At 42.4% G+C, this 22,311-nt stretch overlaps 1 protein-coding gene across 3 annotated transcripts in view; it reads right to left on the bottom strand.

The window, feature by feature from the left end:
- Positions 1 to 22,311, bottom strand: part of CCDC191 (coiled-coil domain containing 191) — a 93,039-nt gene that overhangs the window by 41,345 nt on the left and 29,383 nt on the right. For all 3 annotated transcript variants that reach the window (XM_004606786.2, XM_055129150.1, XM_055129149.1), the window contains 2 exons: positions 10,182 to 10,372; positions 1,781 to 2,030 (listed from right to left, as the gene is read on the bottom strand). In XM_004606786.2, coding sequence (XP_004606843.2) covers positions 1,781 to 2,030; positions 10,182 to 10,372 — 441 coding nt within the window. The remainder of the gene's footprint in view (positions 1 to 1,780; positions 2,031 to 10,181; positions 10,373 to 22,311) is intronic.

Raw genomic sequence — 22,311 nt, 5'->3', positions numbered from 1 at the left:
GCCCCAGCAGCCTCGCCCACCTTCCACAGCCGCTGCCATGCCCAGTTTGGCCCAGACCACAGATCCTGAAGTCTCTGGCCATATATGGCCACGTGATACCTCCTAGAGCAACAAGCAGCTTAATATATTCATAGACATACCTTGCGATCAAACATACCAATGTTTACACTAATTGATTTTCTAGATACATTGATTTTAATACTGCAACTTTGTTATCTAATGAATTTTATTCTAGAATTGTATCAATAGTTGTGGCTTTTTTTCTACATTAAAATAAAATTTAAAAAAACAAAACAAAAGATTGCATTCTATTTTCAGGAATTTATCCTAAGTAAAGCATTATGGCTATGTTTCATGAAACTTTGCTTATAATCATGGCAAATGAGAAACGAATGTCCAGCAACATAGAAGGAGGTAAACATTCTAGCTTACAGTTCATGATAGACTTACAGTTCAAGATTGCAGCCATTCCAAAATGATGGCATCAAAAGGTAGTTCTTAATCAGTATATATTTACTAGATTCATTTGTGGAACTGAAAAAAATATTCTGATTTAGTATGACAGCTTGCAAAAGTAGGACTTGTGACATAGACATTTCTTATGTTATATTGTCACAGATAATTTTCATATTATATATGCAAAATGCATTTTTAGAAAAACAGATGATTTAGAATTATTATTGTTAAATATTTGCATTATTTAGAAAAAAGTCATGGGCCTGGGGAGAGAGTTCAGCAGCCAAGGGTTGGAACTGAGCGTAAACTGCATGCTAGGGACCACATGGCCTCTTAGCACTCCAGGCCTGGCTCTGTGGACAGGGGTGGGTAGCCCTGGTGGTCCCCTGCACTTCGAGGCCTCATCATCTCTGTATCCTTGGGCCCCAACATTGAGCCAATCTAGTCAGGTTGGCTGAGTATTGCTGGGAGTGGCCCTCGACTCAAGGAGGACAGCGGGATCATGGCTCTCCCTTTCCTCTGTTATGGAAAATCCATATCCACAATGACTTAAGTGAAGAAAATTGAAAAGTTAAATAGAGGCCAGAGAAATTGTACAGAGGTGCATGCTTGGTATGCTGCTGACTCCGGTTCAATCCCTGGTGCCACATGGGCTCTGGGGCACGGCTGGGTACTGCCCTGAAGGCCCGAGTGGCACGGGAATCCTGAACCAGGCTGGTTTGTCCAAAATTGTTTGTAGGGGCCCCTGGGCCTCCTGAGCACCAATCAAGAGGCCCCAAATAAATAAACACTGAATCAAATATTAGAAAGAAAAATTTGCATATGTTTGAATATTAGAGAAAAGATTAAGTAGATATACTTCAATTTACTATTGGTGGTTCTTACCAATCATGTGGTAAGAAGAAACTGGTTTCTTTTCCTCAATCATGTTTTCCTACCAGTTGCTTGGATTAATGCATATATTTTTTTCCTCATTGGAAAAAGAAAAACTTAAATATCCCTCCTATACAAAACACAAGTTCAGTTAGAGACAAAATATCTGACAATTAGAGAAGTTCAGGAGTCAGTTGTAAAGAAGGGTTTGCATTTCTTTTACTCAGATGCTGTGAGTTCCCTCTCTATGTGGTGTTCCGACTAAGCTTCAAATATACTAATATTTTCAAGAAAATAAACAATGCCTGTACTGGCCCAGTGTGCACTGTCACAGCTTCCATTATTTAAATCACGTAGACAAGGCAGTCTGTCACTGGCTGTACAAGTGGAAGGCTCCAATGCAATAACTTAATACCAGCGAAAGAAAACCAGCAAAAGGAAAACAATTTACCTCTCCACTGCTTTCTGGTGGATTTCCCACAGCTGCTGCCTCCTGGTGGGGACCGACGGCTGATGACCCACCTGTGCAGAGTTTCCCTAGAGACGCTGCCTCCAGCAGCGCATTCATTTTCTTTCTGGTTTCCTCCTTTGTCACAGTCAGTTCTCTCTTGAGGGTCTCTGCTCGAAGCCAGTGCTGCCATTCTGTGAAGTGGTGCTGAAGAACTTGTTTCCTGTTATACTCAGTGGCCACTTGTTGTTTTCTAAGCAACAAAACACACCCATTGGTATATCTAGATATCTGTTTTGTTTGTTTGTTTGTTTGCAGAGTCTCTTGCCCACAGCCTGGCTGTCTTCCCCAGGACCCTCAAGGGAATGGGCTCCAGCTTCCCTCCCCGCCCCAAGCAGAGCTTCCAGTGGCCAAAGACCTCAGGAACCTAGCCACAGCCATGCTCAAGGCCCCTCTTCACACGTTCGGACAAGCCTCACGCATGAAGGTACCGGTAGAGGAACCCAGGTGTGTGTAATCCCATCAACAGCCAACATCCAGAGACTTAAAAGCAAGCTCCCAGAAGTGCGCAGCCGCAAAGTGGCCACGCGTATCTTATAACCTACTTTTCCTTCTGGGAGAAACTAGCAAGCTACTGAGAGCTTCCTGCCCACGTGGGACAGCCTCGAAAGCTTCCCATGGTATATTTATATGCCAAAGCCAGTAACCATCTGGATCTCATTCCCCTGACCCTGAGAGAGCCTCCAATGCGGCATCGTTGGGAAGGCCGAGAAGAGAGAGGCTTCTAAAATCTCAGAGATAGGACGAATGTAGAGGTTATTGAGATCGCTCGAGCAACTCAATGATCAACGGGATTTCGTGATTCGTGTGTGATTTGTGATTTGTGTGATTCGTTTGTTTGCTTTTTGGGTCACACCGATGACGATGCACAGGGGTTACTCCTGGCTCATGCACTCAGGAATTACCCCTGGCAGTGCTCAGAGGACCATATGGGATGTTGGGAATTGAACTGGGGTCGGCTGCATGCAAGGCAAATGCCCTACCTTCTCCAGCCCCTGTTTTGTTTGTTTTTAGGGCCACAGCCAGCAATGCCCAAGGCTTGCTCCTGGTTCTATACTCAGGGATCACACCTCGTGGCACGAGGGACCATGTGGGATTCTGGGGATGGAAACCAGGTCAGCCACATGCCAGGCAAACGCCTTACTTCACCGTATTATAGCTCCCACCTCTTCACATATCTGAACCACATAATCAACAAAATGGAAAGCACAAGATCCCAATTATAACAAACGTTAAAAAGAGCTTGTCAGGCTGGAGCAACTGTACAACTGTAGTACAGAGGGCAGAGCGCTTGTCTTGCTGACCTGAGCTCAGTTTCTGGCTCCACATACGGTCCCCTGAACGCAGAAGTCCCCAAGTTCAGAGCCAGGAGTAGTCTGGAGCACTTCCAAGTGTGCCCCCAGACCAAATAATAATAATTGAAAAAATTTAAATATTCCTGCCAAGGAGACAGAGTGGGGGTGGAAGGGAGACTGGGGACACTGGTGGAGGGAAGCTGACTCAGGGTGGGATTGGTGTTGGAACACTGTATGCTTGGGAAACTCAACTATGAATAGCTTTATAAATCACAGTGCCTTAAAAAAAAAGGAATTCAAGGGAAAAAATCGTTCAGATGGGTGGGAAAAAAGGTGGGGTATATGTACACAATGGAATACTATTCCATTATAATAAAGAAAGATGAAATCTTGCCTTTTGCTACAACATAAATGAAACTGGAGGGGATTATGCAAAGTGAAAAAAGTCAGAAGGAGAAAGACAAATACGGGATGACATAACCATATGTGCGGTATATAAATACACAAATCAAGGGAGAGACAATGTCCAGTGAAAACAAACCCTTACAGTCTGACCACAGAAATGGGTTACCAAGGGTCTCTGGGCTGAAAGGGTCCAGTGGTCCATGACAGAGACATACTGGCACAATGGCGGAGGCACAATAACATTGTACCCCTACCGTGTAAACATTAATGGTCTTATAAACCAATGTCACCTCAATAAAATAATAAAATTTAAAAATGAGAAAAATTATGTAAAAAAAACCTAAAAAACTTTATAGCTTCTTAGCTGACAATACAAATGATGTGTAAATAAAAAAGGCTCTATCTTACTGTTTGATTTGGGATAAATTAAATTGTTTTATAAAATTCTGCAGTGAAAAACTTTTCTTATAGAAGGCACTGGAGCTTCAAGACATTACTTCAGAAAAAGAAACAGTGACTATAATGACACATTTAGTCATGAAACTACACTATCCTTACCTAAAACAAAGAAAGCATTAAAAAAGAAAAAAGCTGTTCTATCATGTCACAATGATTGATAATAAACATTTCTGAGAATTTCTGGAAAAAGGAAGCAAAGAGAAAAGGTATATAAATAACTTGTTTTTAGAACAGAAATACACAAGGGGAGACATTCAATCATGCTCAGAGATCTAAGGAAGATAGGGTTTAAAATTTTTTCATGTTTTAAAAAAACTTTAAAAGATAAATCACTGTGTGTGATATACATAGTTAAAAGTTGTTCATGATTGGGTTTTGGTCATACAGTGTTCCAAGATCCGTCCTTTCACCAGTGTACATTTCCCACCAAAGTCCAGTGTTTCCCTCTTCCCACCCCACCACCCTTAGCCTGTCTCTATGGCAGGCACTTTTCTTCTGTCTGTCTGTCTGTCTCTTTTCTTTTGGGAATTATGGTTTGTAATGCAGGTACTGAAAAGTTATCATGAATATTCCTTTACCTACTTTTAGACTAGATTTTTTAAAAGAAACTTCTAAAGAAACCTCTAGATTCAGTTCCTCACAACTCCCCTAATGTTTATACTGACTGCCCTACTGGAATATTTTTTTTTCCCCATATTGGGCTCTGTACTCAGGGATCATTCCTGGTGCAGCTTAGGAAACCATATGTGGCCTGAGAATTGAACCTGGTTGGTCACATGTAAGGCAAGCATCTTACCTGCTGTACTATCTCTACATTCTCTACAGGAATTCTTTTTAGTTTTATTTTTTTGTGGGGGGCACACCCTATCATGGTCAGAGCTTACTCCTGTACTCCAGGATCCCTCCTTGTGGGGCTTGGAGGACCACATGGGGTGCCCGAAATAGAACTTGAGTAAGCCACATTCAAGGCCAGCGCCCTGCCCACCATACTATCTTTCTGGTTCCTACAGGAATTATTTTTGAAAGATCTAATAATAATAAAAAGAAAGAACTCAAAAATACAAAATGAATTTCCATTACTATCTTAGGACAAGGTTACCATATATCTAGAAAGTGTTTTGAACTTTTAAAGGCAATGAGAAATGATAAATAACCAACATTGATTAAGTGCTAAAATAAAATGCAGAAGATAAATTTGAATAGATACATTTGAGATGAGCAGGTTCAGCAGGAGGAGAACTGATCAGGCTAATGCATTCCAGAATACCATTCCGGAATCTGCCAGGGAGTGGAAGCTAACAGAATTTTGGTCTTAAGTGAGCCAGGCACCGCAGCTCTGGTCCTCCTCCATCTCCGACATGTTTCAGTGGCTTTGCTGGCTTTCCATGCCATGCAGTTTCCAGGGAGTGTGGTGAGAAGCCCATCAGCACAGGCCTTCAATATGATTGCCCGCAAGTATGGGGAATCAGGAGTGCTGGGAACGGAGGCTGACGCGTCGGTTCAGCCCCCACATCTCTACAACTCTGAGGGCTCACACTAGACTCTATACACAAGCTTCCTAGATGCTGCTTTACCAGTTTTCCTCAAACAAACGATGAGTCACACAAGTCCCTATTTGGTGGGTGGGTGGGTTTGGGGTTACACCCAGCAGTGTCCAGGTGTTACGCCTGGTTCTGCACTTTGGGATCACTTCAGGTGGTACTTAAAAGGTGGGGCGTGTGGCATGCCACATATTGAACCTGGGTCAGCAGCCTGTTACCCATTGTACTATCTCACTGACCCTGAGTTTTAAAAAGCCCTCAGAGGTGAGGATGGGGTGTTGTAATGCAGGAGAGCCATGTCTAGGGTGAAGGGTTAGGAGAAGGCACTGGGACCCAGATCCCCCTAGGTCTTAGCTGTTGGGTTGCAAAAGAATTTACCAGAAGCAAGAGAGTTCATTAAGTATTTTTAAAAGATTTTTTTGGGGGGGCGTGGGGGCAACACCCAGCAATGCTCAAGGACTTATTCCTGGCTCCTGGCTCTGCACTCAGGTATCACTCCTGGTGGGACTCAGAGACCATATGGGAGACCAGGAATCGAACCTAGGTTGGCCATGTGTAAGGTTAGCACCCAACTATTGCTCTGGCGTGGAACTAGACAGTTTAGACAGAGCAAAGTCAGTTTACTGCAAGAGAGCACACTGGGCAGACAGATATGGTGGCGGCTTCCAAAGAGAGAGACCTGTCTAGCATTCTTAGGGGACACTTTATAGCGTATTTCTTTTTTAGTTTTATTTTTTGAGCCACACCTTGCTGTGCTTAGGGCTTACTCCTGGCTCTGTGCTCAGGAATCACTCCTGGCAAGACTCAGGGGACCATCTGTGGTGCCGGGATTGAACCTGGGTCAGCTGCATGCATGGCAAATGTGCTGCTACCTGCTGTACTATCACCCGGGCCCTTAGAGCATATTTCTGAGCTGCTTCAGGAGGAAAACTTCGGCTTTATGTAGAGATTAGTTAGTATTGCGATAGGGCAAGCAGGAGACATGTACCAAAGTTGGGGGAGTGAGAAATATAAAATATTCTAAACCAATTATTTAAAAAGATAAGAAATACATATAATAATTTGAGTCAACTATGAAGTGTTCAAGCCAGTCATATAAAGATAATAAAATAACTGACGCTTGCCCTGTGAAGGGAGTTGTGTGGCCAGCTGTAGGGATCTGGGTGGCAAAGGCACAGAATGTATGGCCTGCTGGGCCAAACTGATTGGCAGTCTGAGGAACAGTTCTAGGAACTGTGGGGTATAAGAAATGGTGGGGCCTCCAGGGCTTCTTGGCCCAAGCTGATTACCTTAGCAGGAGGATCTCGCCTGCCAGCCCTTTAAAATGGGGATATAAGCTAGGCATCTTTTTATGAGGCTTTTACCAGACCATTTCACATGGCACTCCAAACTTTTTATTCTTTTTGGCTTTTGGGTTATAACTGGTGGTGCTTGGGGCTTACTCTGTGCTCAAATATCACTTCTGGTGGTGCTCAAAGGACCATACGGGGTGCAGGTATTGAATTCTGGCCAGTGTGTGCAAGGCAACTGCCATACCTACAGTATTATCTCTCTGCACGCCACTCCCCTTCCCCCAAGTATCTTATGGTGCTTCTGCTGCAATTATTTTTAGTATTTGGGCATAACTGCTGATCTCTCTCTGTAGACAGCAAAGTACTAGAATTCTAAACACACTTTTAGTCCCCTTCTCAGAATCAAAAAAGACCAAATTCTTGTCCTGGAATGGCTATTCTTAATTTCATGACCTTGAGAGTGATTTACTCTTAATTATAAGACCTCATGGCTGGAGAGATGGTACAGTAAGTAGGACGCTTGCCTTACATGCAGTTGATCCAAATTTGGTCCCCAGCATCACAAATGGTCCCCAAATTCCACAGAAGTGATACCCGAGCATAGTCAGGAGTAAGCCCTTAGCATTGCTGGGTGTGACCCCTCAAAATAATCCAAAAAAAAATTTTTAAGGCCTTCATTTTATAATCTGTTAAATGAGGGTTACACTGAAGAGGACTCTTGAGATGTCCCTTCCTTGAATCTAAAGTTTTCTAGTAAAAATACACTTTAAAAATTTTCTAACTCTGGAAATCCAAAAAATGTAGTATTCATTCTGCACATTAAAAAATATCCACTTGTGGTGCCAAAGAGACAGTACAGTAAGTAGGGTGCTGACACTGCATGCAGCCGACCTGGGTTCAATCCCTGGCGACACATACAGTTCCGTAAGCTTCTCCAGGAGTGATCCCTGAGCACAGAGTCAGGAATATACACTGAACACAACTGAATGTACCCCCCCAAAACCAAATAAATTTAAAAAAAAACCCTTAAAAAAATGGAAAGGATAACATATCAGACAATGTGTTTGTCTAGGGTTCAATCCCTCCACCCCTTCTGGTACCCAAATGTGCCTGGGATGCTCACTGCTGGAGCAGAGAGGCTGCTGGGACTGAATCCAGGCTGGCCTCAGACAAGGCAAGCAGTAGTATTGTTCCGGCCCCCAGTGTGTACTTACTTTTAAATAGTTTAACTGGAAGGAAATCTCAAGCTATTCAGGTTTTTGTTTAAGTTTCTTTAGGCATGTATATCTCACATTCATCTTTTAACAGCAATTTCCCCCTTTTTAGGCCAGCCTTCATGTTGCTTCCCCTTTACAACATCTCTAGTTTTCCTGCATTTTCCCCCCCTGTGGGAGGATAGGAGTGGGGAAGGATTTGGGTTGCACTTGATGGTGCTCAGGGCTTACCCCAGAGGGGGTGTGGGGGATCGAACCCGGGTCAGGCACATGCAAGGCACTCCAAACTTTTTTTGGCTTTTGGGTTGTAACTAGTGGCTCTTGGAGCTTACTCTGTGCTCAAATATCACTTCTGGTGGTGTTCAGCACCTTACCTGCTGTACTATCTCTCCAGCTCCTAGTTTCCTTTCTTAGCTAACAAATTCTGCTGGCTGTCCTCTTTTCAGTATGCTATCATCTACTTCCTTATCTTAGTTACCAGGTCCTTAGAATTTAGCAAGAAATTTGAGCATGCTCAAATTTGACCTCCTTTATTTCCACTGGAGATTTCCCCAGCATATGCTGTAGGGAAGTACAGTACTCACTGTACTACTTAAATACCTTGAGAATTCGCCTTAAAAAAAATTCCTTAACTCCTTGTCCTGGAATTCAAGGCTGTGACCATCACATGCATCATGATGCCAGGACTGTGGGTAGTTTGAGGAACAGTTCTAGGAACTGTGGGGTACAGCTATGGGGTACTTCATGTATGCCATCACTTCTCTTCCCAACTCCACCTAGGAACATCACTCACTACACACACTGCAGCTCAAGATCTTTGTTTCTCAAGACTCCTCTTCTTAGCACAGCTTTCCCGGCACTCTGTTGGAGCATCCTCAGCCACCGCAACAGTTCCCTCAGCTAAGTTGTCAGCAGATGCATGACACAATGTGCAACGCTATCCAACACCTGTGCTATTTCTAGATCTTGTTTTCCCCACAAAACTGAGTTCTTTGAGGACAAAGGATGATGTGCCATTCTCCTAAGAATTCCCCCAAAGGATCTGTTATTATCACAGGGTTGCCCAACTCCAAAGAGGGCAGGGGACACATCCTTCTACCTAACAATGCTTCATACACAACTCAAGTTTTCCCTCTGAATGAAAATCAAGGGATGCCGAGACTCTACACTCCCCAGCCCCATCTCCAACCACCAAATCCACAGATTGTTCCTTCTACATATATAATTTTTCTTGAAGAACGCAAATGGAACTTGGAAACAAAAAGAAATGTATTTAAGATGGAGCAAGAATGTTTTTGGTGAAGATAAGTTGTGTCATTCATAAACATATATAGGGGTGTTCAAAACCACTACAACAGGTGTAGAGCAGGAGTTAGAAGTGTGAGGAATTACTCTTGGCAGCTCTCTCTTCCCAGATGGATGTTCCCTATGTTTCCAATTCCATGTGCAGACCACAATTTCTATCAAGGAGAACTACTGGCTTATAAACCAAACTGCGTCTTCCGCATTCCAAGAGGGTCTGTGGGGTAAAGCCACCATTTTTCCTTTCAAACAAAAAGCATGTGCAGGGCTGGAGAGACAATATAGGAGGCAAAGCGCTTGCTTTGCATGTGGCCAACCCTGGTTCAATCCCTGGTATGGCAGACGGTCCCTTGAGCCCTGTCAGAGTGACCTCTAAGCAGAGTCCAGAATAGCACTTGGACATTCCCTAGGTGTAAACCCAAACACACTAAAAATAGTGTATTGCAAGAAAATAATTTTGTGTTGGTGTTGGAGAAAGAGAACTTGGGGGGAAGGTGTTGGCCTTGTACACGACCGATACTGGTTTAACACCCTGCACTGCTTACAAACTCCTGAGCACCACCAGGAGTAATCCTTGAGCACAGAGTCAGGAATAAGTCCTGAGCACCCCAGACCGAAGTCTTAATTTGAGGCTTGAGAATTCTGTGTAATTTTTCAGGCTGAGATGTAACTTATACAGATTACCAAAGCTTGTAAGTGGGTAAGATTATACCAGTAAGCAGTATTTTAGACTTCAAATTCTTTCAGAGGAAAGAAGTCCCAGAGAGATACATCCAAAGAACATTTCATTTACTTGAAACTTCTTTTTCAGTAGGGGGAGGAACAAGTAATAGTACCTGTTTTCTTCTCTGAGTTCATTTTCCATGGCCTGAGTCTCCCGCTTCAGCTTCTGGGACCGTGTATAGTCTCTCCAGGCCCGCAGGACCTTCAGTTGAAGCTTCCAGTCAGACAGGGTCCCGGCTTTCCCCAGCTGAATCCTATGATCAAGAATCAGCTTGTGCCAGGCAGAAAAATACCTTTTTTGACACTGCAATGGGAACATTTGGAAAGCGCCATGATCAGCAGCCATCTCTGACACTCGTTGAAGAGTCCTCACCTCACACTTGCCCTCACATCTTTCTATTGACTCTAGGACTATGCCCTTGACCGAAAAGGAACAGACAAAGCCCGCCTGCTTTGCTCTCATAATGACAAGAGTCCGAATTGTGTACCTGAGGTACTCTCCTCCCAGCCTTGCTGCCTAAACAGTTCCCACTGTAAGCCACCAGGCCTTTGGGAGGTGGAGCTAGTTCTTCCATTCAACACCTGATTTCAGGGGTTTCCCCAGGTTCTTCCCTGCCCGTCCCGCTTATTAAAGTTTAAAATATTAAGCATTTCATTAGAACTGCTGATTTCCTACACAAATGACTATGGGGCCCTGGGGAACAAGATGCCAAAATACAATCGCATCAGTTGGAATTCATCAACCATAGGAGGGCTTCCCTGAGCAGGGCAGTATCCAGATGATCCGGATGCTAAAATTCTGCCACTCTGTACAATCAGACAGGGCCTACTGAGCCCAAGGCTGCCTCCTGAGAAGTATTTTACTCATGGTACCAGTATATAAAAAAAAACAAATGGGGGGGGGCTGGAGTGAGAGTACAGCAGGTAGGGCATTTATCTTGCACACAGATGACCCGGGTTCAATCCCTGGAATCCCATATGGTTCCCTGAGCACTGCCAGGCGTAATTCCTGATCACAGAGTCAGAAGTAATCCCTGAGTACTGCCAGGTGTGCCTGAGAAACAATAAAGTTTAAATATATTTAGACAAACAAAAGACCCAAGATGGGGCCAGAGAGAGAGAGAGTACTGCGGGTAGGATGCTTGCCTTGGCCCTGGCCGACCAGGTTCAATCCATGGCACCCCACATAGTCCTCTGAGCCCACCAGGACTGCTCCCCGAGTGCGGAGCCATAAATAAGCCCTGGGCACCACCAGATGGAGCCCCCAAACAAGCAAGTTAACAAAATTTAAAAACAACGACAACAACAAAAAACTGAATTATAGTTTTTGCCAAATAGTTTCTATCAGGTGGAGAGATAGTAAAGGAGATAAGGCATTTGCTTCACCTGTGGTCAACACTGGTTGTATCCTGGGTATCTCCCAGAGTGATCCCTGAACACAGAGCTAGGATTAAGCCCTCAGCGTGTGGTCAAACGGAACAAAACAACGCTCCCCTCCCCCTCCACACACACAATGGGGCTTCTATTCTTCTTAGCAAATCTGATGTGTCCACTCTATCAAATTACTCTCAGTGCTTGGCCTTATGCCAACCATGCTATTTCACAAGCTCCTGTCTGATCACACTCACTTTCCTTTTTCCGTGTCAGGAGCCCCTCTCTCTGGAAACCCTCCTTTACCAACTGCTCTCCCTCATGGAAGAACTGCCCACCACCCACTGCTTTCTTCAGAACTCTCAGCACACTGCGTTGATCACATATTTGCTGGTTATGATCACATATTTTCTGGTTTGATCACATATTTGCTCCTTTCCATGAGGCTAGTAGTTTCCAACCTTTTCACACTTATGGATGGACAGGGATCTGCTGTGCTGGGCAGTAAACCTCTAGGGAAGGGGCTATGAATTGGGTGGTCAACCTGACAATACACCAGTGGGGGCAACCCAGAAACAGAAAGCAACCTCAGACTTTGTGGTAAATACTAAGGATGCCTTACAACCAGCTGCAAGGGTGGGGTATCCTTATCAGAGTTGGTTATATTTACTGCTTTTTCTCCACAAAAATAATTTTCTCTCTCTCTCTCTCTCAACACTGCTAAGCTTGGTAAACCCCTGTGCTTGAATTTGGGGACTCTGAACAAAGTTGTCTAAGATACAATCTCTCCTTTTTGAGAGTTACATGGAAAGAGGATATATACATTTAAAGACCAGTAACTTAAGGGAGCATACGCTAGTCTCCTCAGAAATAGCCTATTTGATCAGAAATACTTTCTACATAGGGATTCAGTTATATTACCATTTAGATAGCACTGCACTGTAGCACTGTCATCCCGTTGTTCATCAATTTGCTCCAGCGGGCACCAGTAATGTCTCCATTGTGCCACTGTGAGACTTGTTACTGTTTTTGGCATATCGAATACACCACGGGTAGCTTGCCAGGCTCTGCCGTGTGGGCGAGATACTCTAGGTAGCTTGCCAGGCTCTCCGAGAGGGATGGAGGAATCAAACCCGGGTAGGCCATGTGCAAGGCAAATGCCCTACCCACTGTGATATTGCTCCAGCCCCAATATCTGAATTTTAAAGAAACACACTTATATGGTTAATAAATGTTAGTCAATTAATTTATTTAAAAATACATTTAGATTTGAATTTTTAAGGTGTATAATTCATTTTTAGTAGATAGAACTTAATAACAGCACAATGACAGACACACAACTGACTTCTTAAAATTTGTCTAATGTTAGTTTTCTCCCATCTACTCAAAGGAGCACTCTTATTAAAATTTAAATTAAAAGGCTAGAGAGCTAGTGCAATAGGCTCACCCAGGTTCCAGCCCCCCATCGAATATGGTTTTCCAGGGACCCACCAGAAGTTAATTCCTGAGCACCACTCAGTGTGGTTCCAAATAAAAAATCAAAATATAAGCTAAAAAAATAATAATATATGGCCACTTATTCCTGATTCATAGCAAACATTATTTAGGCAAGCAGGTGGCCTGAAATATGCTTGGAGGAAAATACTTAGGAAAAGAAAATACTCATGGTTCATCTTCTTTGGGAGATCTAAAATTCTGTCTTAAGATGCATTCTGTTGCCTGCAATGTGTGCGTTCTCTCTCTCTCTCCTTCTCCCTCCCTCTCTCTCTCTCTCTCTCTCTCTCTCTCTCTCTCTCTCTCTCTCTCCTTACATTTCTCTAAAACTCTTGCTTTTCAAAAACCTCCACCTTAATTTGGGAGGGTGAGAAGTGGCATACATCCATTAAGTCCCCATGCAGTATTCTTTAGAGAAATAATCTCTCCTCAGCTGGGTGTTTGCTTCCCCCACAGCCACTTTTCTTCTTTGGTTTTATATTCTGAAATTCCAACAGTGCCCTAACCCTTTGCTCTATGAACATTAACCATAATTTAAAATCACAATATGTTTGAAATACATTCTAAGACAGAACTTAACGTTTCAATTTGCCAGCAAACTAGTTTAACTTCTCTCCATTTCTTACCCCAGTTCATATATTTGTTCACTGTGCTGTTTAATCATAGATTTTCACACCTGGTCTTCCATTCTTTTAACAACTCCCCCATTTCTTTATCATAGTTGGAGTAATAATTATGGCTTGATAAAGACAAAATGCAATACAAAACCAAAAATCATTGTGGGGAGAACTCTTCCCAAATATTTTTTTGTGGTCATCATCATCATCATCATCATCATCATCATCATCATCATCATCATCATCATCATCATCATCCCGTTAATTGTAGAATTTCTCAAGCAGTCTCTGTAACATCTCCATTCGTCCTAGCCCTGAGATTTTAGAAGCTTCATTCTTCCAACTTAACTCATCCTTCCAAACGGTGCCGCATTGGAGGCTCTTTCAGTGTCAGGGGAATGAGACCTATCATTGTTACTGATTTTGGCTTATGAATACGCCATAGGGAGTTTGCGAAGCTCTCCCATGTGGGCAGGAAACTCTTGGTAGCTTGCCATGTTCTCTGAGAGGGAGAACTAGGCTATAAGAGGTCGCCACACTCTTCCTGGAGCTTGGTTTTACAGTCTCTGGATGTTGGCCGCTGATGGAATTACATGGAGCTGGGGACAGTTTCTGGGTGTGACCGCCTAGCTACTGGAAAATGGAGGATCTGGGCAGAAGAGGCCCAGTCCCGATCTGAGCAGAGTCTCTTGCCCTGGCGTTTGGTTGTCTTGGAGCCCTTGGAGGGGGTGGGTTGAGTTTCCCTCTCCACCCTGAGCAGAGCTCCCACAGTCGAAGACCTCCGGAACCCAGCCACAGCCATGCTCAAGATCCCTCTCCGCACATTTGGATGAGCCTCACACATGAAGGAAGTGGCAGAGGAAGCCAGGTGTGTGGGACCCAGGGCTGAGATCTCCAAGCCTGCTCGGATCGGGACTGGGCCTTCTCCGCCCAGATTTCCCATTTTCCAGTAGCTAGGTGGTCACACCCAGATATTTCTATTTATAATAACAAGATATTATATAAAGATAATATTAATAATATTAACATTATATATAATATACAAATAGTAAAATGCCTACTATAAAAATAAAATTTTTTAGAACAAAATATTACAGAGCTGAGACAACGGCTCAAAGGGTATTCTTTGCAAGCAGAGGCCTTAAGTTTGATAGCCAGTGCTCCATGGTGCCTCATCAACACGGAGTATGGTCCCTGGTGTCCTGAACATTGTATTGTCAGGCTCATACTGCCAGGCTGAGCTGCACCAAAAGTGGCGATCCAAGCCCCAGTAGAGCTGGGGAGTCCCCACCCACCCCGGCAACATATAAAATACTAAAGTGAAATTGAGAAAGTTTGTAAGTGAAACGCTTTTCTCCCTCAAAATATTCCTCAGCGCATCATTTGGTCATTAAGGATTCCACTCAAGAGAAGAAATGACAGGTCGCCCTGCTAAATTTATTACCTGTACTGCAGTTGCCCTCATTTTGTTGGCAAGAAAAGCTCTTCCCTGAAGTGTAATCACACTGCTGTCACTGGGATGATTGGCGTTAGGTGGAAAGCAATTTGCTATCTAATCTTCATTGTAATTCTAACCCTGTCACTAGAGATGCTTGTTCTGATTAATGAAGTGGGTAACTCATCAACATTCCTCAGCCATTTCCCTTTTGTCAGAAAGCTCAGTGATAATTGCATCAAAATTCTCAGTCAGGGAAAAGTAAACAATGAATTGTAAAGAGGACAAAATGTCAACAAGTTTACAATTTATTTTTGCTGAATGGAACTAGCTGTGGGGCAATTCCTGGACTTGGGGAGTTGGCCACAAACTGAACCTTAGGAAGAAGCTATACTCCCTCCTGCCGCTCCCAAAGTAAGGGGCTCTTGTGAGACAATAAAGTGATGAAGTGGTCGATCTCCAATTTCTTCCTTTTGTGGTGGGACCCTCAAAAGATCACCCAGGCTATGAAGGGCCTGAGATGGGAAGAGAAGGATCTTCCTCATGTTACATGAGTGCAAGAAGTAACGCTGAGAAGTAGCCTCTACCTCTCCATTTCAGTTTTCGTAAGGTAGCATCATCAAAGCAAAGCGAGGCAATCATTTCACTCCCTACCCGAAGCATGTATGCTACGATCATGAACTATGTTAGGGGAAAATGCTCCAATTGCTAAAACCTGGACTTGCTATTGGCTTACATGGAAAAGCTCAGAGTTCTAAACTATGACAACCACTAACATGTGGAAAGCCAACACTAGTTACAGAGAAAACTGTTATATTGTGGGAAATCTGTTTTAGGAGCTCGGGGACACAACTAATAGTGCTCGGGGACTATACCCAGCAGTGTTCAGGAGACCAGGTAGTACTGGGGCTCAAACCCAGGGTTCCCAGGTGCAAAACATGTGCTTCAGCTTGCTAAGCCATCTCCCCAGCCACTATATTGAAGCAAATTTCATGCTCAACTTATTTCTACCTGTACTTTCCCCCCCTTTATTTTTTAAAAGCTAAACAAAAGCACCCTTATTGCAGAAATTTATACATCCAAAGATATATCAGAAGAAGAGATCCCTCACCTAGCGTCAAAATTTTTCAACACTTAGAGTCCCAGGAATGGTTCCATGGTAGAATGCCAGCCTTGCAGGTGTGAGGCTTTCAGCTCCACCACAACGCATGCCTAGCACAATCCTACCAACATTGTTATCTGGGATCTTGGCGCCGCAAGAGTTTCACCTCCAGTGCATTACCATCAAGTGTCTGAGCAACACAGCTTAAGTGAGCAATCCCTAAGGAGTACCACAACCAAGGGTGTGTTCTGCAACCACGGGTTCAGCATCACAGCCAAGTGTGTGGGATGTGCACTTGTAACAGCAAAGGGAAGGCAAAGGGTGGGACATTAGCAACATTTTACTAAGTTTCATTTCCCTTCCACATACTTGAAATAAATCCTAGGAAACAGTTATATCATTTCAGCCATAAATCTCAATATATATTGTGAACATGGGACTTTGCTGGGTGTGGGAGGGACACCAGGGATGTAACCTACAATCTACAAGTGCTTGACCAGTACTTATAGAGATATTTTATAAATTATTCTTAATATTACCAAGGAATTCAATGAATGATATTTCTATAACCATCTAATTGTCTCACCCCGTAATAATAGATAATAGTTTTACTACATAGTAGTAAAAATAATAGTTTTACTACATAATAAATTCCTTTTGTTCCTGATTTTGTGCTTTTGGCTAGAGCTGGATGAGCCCAGGGTTCACTCCTGGCTCTAAGCTTAGGGTCACTCCTGGTGGTGTTCAGGAGACGATGTATGTTGCCAAGGATTGAATCTTGATCTGCCACACGCAATGCAAGCGCCTAACCTACTGCACTTCTCTCAGGCTCTTCCAATTCTTTTTTTTTTTTCTCCTACCGAGTAAATTCTAACCAATGAAACTCTCTGGATTGTTAAACACACACACACACACACACACACACACACACACAAAACTGACCATAATAGAGTCTATAACCTGACTAGTTTTAGGAAAAATAAATCTTTCCGGCATAATTTCAATAGGTTTCCAGGACCTCATGTCTTTAGGAAAGCAAACCCATAGCTCTCCATGACCGTCTCTTGCCTGTCTTCTTATTCTCAACAGTCTCTAGTTTCTGTGGCTCTCTGCCAACCTCAACCAACCTATACAAACCACCCCCAAAATACCATTTAGCTCAGAATATATTTAATAAGTACTTGGTTCACCTCTCGTGTGGTCTGACAATAAAACATGGTGTAATCTCACTGTTCTTCAACTACTCAAGACGCTTATAACTATTCACCTAAAATGTCTAGTGTTTAGGACAAAGATATTCCACTTTGTATAATTCTGGAGGGTGGACTTCTTTATGCCAGATTCTTAATTTAAAAAAGAAAGTAGAACCTAATCTTTGAGAAAAAAAATCATATAATGAGGAAGATATATGTTAGATTAAAAAAAATTTTATGAAAATCAAACCACTAATCTAGTATTTTGATAAATTGGGCCTTCTTGTCCATTCTGTAAGAATAAAGAGTCTGTGTTACTCTTGGGTAAAAGTAGTAAGGAAAAATATAATAAAAAAATATGCAAACAAATTCTTTAGTTGTATGAAGTAATATATAAAAATGCCTCAAACTCATCTTAAATTATAGACCACATTATATACTCTGGTTTCTCTTCAGATCATATAACTCTTTAGTCACTTAACTAAAGTACAGACTGACCTCGGCAATAAGCCTAGGGAGGAGGATTACATGAATCCCAATATTTTTCATGTGTGTGTTCCACATTTTTCTCTGCAGATTTATTTACAAAAAGACCTTTTTGTCATTTTCTTCCACAAACATAATACAACAATGATTGTGTGTTCACAAAAGAGGCCAATAGCGGGGCTCTATCTCTCCCACCAACTGTGTTTGGTAGTCTCACGCCGCTTCCCCCACCGGGGAGACTGATGGAGGTGGGCAGGTGAAGGAAGGAACGAGTGCCAGGCTGGTCGGTATCAGTTGCAGTTTATTCCAATCTCTGCCGTTCTCATTCTGCTTCTCTCTCACGCGCTTCTGTGTGTTCCCCCTACTTCTGTGTCTTCTCTCGTGCTTCTGTGTGTTTTTCCTGCTTCTGTGTGTTCCCCGTGCTTCCTTCTATGTCTTCCCCCTTACTGCTCCTACAATCTTAGTTTATATAGCAATCACATAGGGTGGTAACATAAAGGTGGGTCGGAACATTAACATATCAACAAAAAGAGGTAAAACCACTCCTCAAGGATAAAATCTAAGAAGATTATTAGGAGATCTGCTCAAGGGTGGGATCCAAACAAGGGTGTGTCGCTTTTTCCCTTCCTCAGCTAATAATCCACTTACATAGTAAATCTACTTCTAATATTTCTAGCAATGTCATTCTGTATGAGCACAGTAAGAGATACAACCTTAAAGTTTGGTTCTTCCTGAGGACATCTCACTATACATTCCAGACCACAGTCCTCAGGTACCTAACCCCAGCAGGGTCCTAGTCTCATCCTTACTTTTGGATCATGACAGCATTTGTCTATGACCATGCCCTCAATTTATAGTTGAGTATTGTGGCACTTTGGCCTGGCCCATTTGGATGCCAGGGTAGCTCACAGCTTACCCTGGATCCAATCCATCCCTCGTCAGGACCCTGCTTTTGGGGTGCTAGGAACTAATTGCAACTGAGTTGAGAAAGTAGATGCCTGGGAGTAAATATTATTGGAGTCAATCAACTCCCAAGTTACAAGAGCATAATATTAACTTTTCCTGTGTCCATACAGAAAGGACATTGCTTTAAGGTAAACTATGCAAAAGACATTAATTTGCAATACAAGTTCAGAGTCTTTAGAAGGATCTGATCTTAAAAGATAACAGAATCTGATTAGGGAAAAGGTGATTAACTGGTTGGGAAGGAGGGTGCAGAGAAGAGTTTACAGATAAACAAAGGAATGGGAGTGTCTCCAGAGCACTTAAACCTAAACTCCTTGTGGCAAGGGAGGAAGGACAAACCAATGTTATCCTACAAATGATAAGAGAGAGTTGCTAAGTTTCAGCGCAGAAGTGATGTTTTTGCCTCAGTGCTGTGTAAGCAGTCCTGATGGAGCTATGATCCTCGGAAAGGAATCATGAACTGTAAATGGGTACTAACTATAGTTTGCATCAGACTGTCAGGAAAAAAATAAAACACGTTTCCTCTTTCCCCCAATATCCTTTTGGAATGAGCTATGCTAAAAGTGTATTATTAACAATGACTCCTGTTGGCTGATTGTTATTTTACTCTTTAACAGAAAAAAATCAAATAAGCAAACCAAAGTCTCTCCCCATAAAATTAAGGTTTTACGTTAATGTTAACCCATCGTGATTCATTGTTCTCTTCAATTTTTCACAAGCAGGATCAGGATGACTCTTATTAAGAAAACAATATGCATATTTTATGCAATTTCAGAATAGAGAATTAAGGAGGTTATTTCCCACATAATATAAGAATTTTGTTGATAATCCTGTTGTTTCTGCTAATTAGCAATGACATGTGGATTACTGAATCTCCCCAAGAGATTTCACTTCAAGATCAAAGACAAATGGAATAGACTTAAATCATACAGTTTCTAGGCAAAAACAGATGGTTTTGATAAAGCAAAGATCTGAAATGAAATGTGTGGGGAAGGAGTATGAGTAGTACTACACCTGAACTTGTGTTTTGATAAAAGAGCCTGCACTGTTTTCTTCTAGAAAGTTTCCTATTAAATAAGATGGCTGAGATGTGACTATATTAAGAGATTGTGTCGGGGAGCAAATACCATCCAGAGGTAGACATGAAGAATTAGAGGAATTAATTCTAAAGCCAAACTAAAGCAATGACCAGAAACACATTATTTAATGTGCTCCTTCAAATACTCTATGCAGCCCACTTCTGGGTTTGTGCCAGCGAGCAATCTTGAGGGTGCTGACATTAGCTTCCTGTTATCTAGTCACTCATCATGACGGTTCCCCTGGTTTTCAATCCTGGAGTTAAAATTATGTTGCTGAGTATTCAAGTTTCCTTACCCAAGGGCAGCCTGAGGCTCCTTTGGAACCAGGCAATGAATGAGGAATGGGATCAAGATAATGAGCCCAGAGGGCCTGTTACTCCTGTGACATTTATCAGAGAACTGTCCTGTCTCTAGTCAAGTGTAAATCCTAAGGACTCCAGCTGGTGTACTTTTCTAATGCCACAGTAATACCAAAAATGCACAAAGGAAACTTAAATTAGAGGTTCAATAATAATGTTACAAAGTAACTAACATAATTATATTGAAGGGGGAGAACATACATAGCATACGTAATTTCTTGGGTGAATAAGGACAAAAAAGGGACGTAACAATATAAATGCTATACTCTAGTTAGTAAATTTATTTCCATAGCACTATCAGTTAGCAATTCTGAAATTACTTTGATAGTATTCCAGAATTCTACCATTCTGTCATACTGTTGCTCATCGATTTGTTCAAGTGTGCACTAGTAACGTCTCTCATTGAGAGACTTACTGTTACTGTTTTTGGCATATCCAATATGCACGGGTAGCTTGCCAGGCTCTCCGAGAGGGGTGGAGGAATCGAACTCGGGTCGGTCGGTCGTGTGAAAGGCGAACACCCAACCGCTGTGCTATCCTCCAGCCATTAGATAAGTAAATGTATTTTAGATAAAGAGCTTCAGATTTCTCATGCTCAAACTAAGAAGTTATAAATAAGCAAGGCTACAATGCAGTGCTGAATCAAGGCTGAAATTATCATGATGAACACATATATACACACATATACACACTCAAAGAGCAAGGGGGGGAGGGAGGGAGGGAGGGAGAGAGAAATAAGTTACAAACAAGAGGGAATGTTTTTGTGTACTATTTTGTAACTTATTATATCTGTAAAACTAAAATTATTTCAAAATAAAACTTCAAAACATAGTATAGGTCCAAATTAAGTATAGAGTGGTGAAATGGAGATAATTTATTCATAATCTCTCATTTTTAAAAACATACCAAAGGGGTTCTTTCAAAGCTGAGTAATTGGGGCTGGAGCAATAATACAGTGGGTAGGGCGTTTGCCTTGCACACGGCCAACCCGGGTTCAATTCCCAGCATCCCATATTGTCCCCTGAGAACCGCCAGGAGTGATTCCTGAGTGTAGAGCCAGGAGCCAGGAGTCAGCCCTGAACATCGCAGGTGTGACCAAAAAAGCCAAAAAAAAAAAAAAAAAAAAAAACCCAAAGCTGAGTAATCTGCAGAGAAGCTTCTAAAGCCTGAGCCAGATTGAGTTGTAGGAGTACTCCAGAGCAGGGTGGGTGAGTCTACCACCCACCCAAACAGAGCCCCAGTAGCCGAAAACCTCCACACTCCACAATCTCCACCATGCTCATGGCCAGACTGTACTGGTCAGGACGAATCTCATCTAGAAATTGATCTGTTGAAAAACTCAGGTATGTGGGTTTTGTGACAAAATCTCCAGGCTCTCACAAAGTCAGGGGATAGGCTATCTCCCCCTATCCCCTTGTTCTTCCAGAAGCCTGGCAGTAACACCCATGAACTGCCTCTGGCACCAAATAAAGCTCATTAGCCAGCGTGATCCAGAGACTCATAAATAAATCTTGAAAGAAATCAACAAGTTGCAGAAAGACTTCCAGACCCTGCAGCAGGCTGTCACCCGGGGCACCCAAAATCACCATCTAGTTTAACTCCAATTTAACCATCCAATTTGACTCCAGCTGTATTTCTCCCAAATTCAAATGCAGCTGTGCGACATGTCAAACTCTACACCACTGATAAACCATAAGTAGCACACCACATTGGATGGGATGTAAAGTAGAAGGCAACCAATATTGATTAAGAAAATATAAGCACATAAGGCTTAACTTATAACAACATGTGTGTAATCTCTTCTACAAGGGCTTAATGGCTCCATGGTGAAATATAACAATATTTACATACCTTTTTCTAAGGAAATACTTTTGGATCATTTTTAGCAAATTATAACAACCAATATAAAATAGATTATTCAGGGACTGCTATAGGGGCAGGCTTGGGGGTGTTTGGGAAAATTGGAAATAATGGTGCGGAACTGGTTGGAATACTGAATGTAATAAATCATGAACTATTTAAAAACTCCACATATATGTTTAAAATCCACAGACAGTATTTCTATATAAGCAAATATTTCCTTTTGTACAGCTGGCTTCAATAACTTATGAAAATCAATCTTTTAGGGACCAGAGACATAG

This window comes from Sorex araneus, chromosome 2, assembly GCF_027595985.1.
Source record: "Sorex araneus isolate mSorAra2 chromosome 2, mSorAra2.pri, whole genome shotgun sequence".
Taxonomy (NCBI): Eukaryota; Metazoa; Chordata; class Mammalia; order Eulipotyphla; family Soricidae; genus Sorex; species Sorex araneus.
Note: the sequence above shows the minus strand (reverse complement) of the source record. Positions and strands in the feature narration are given on the sequence as shown.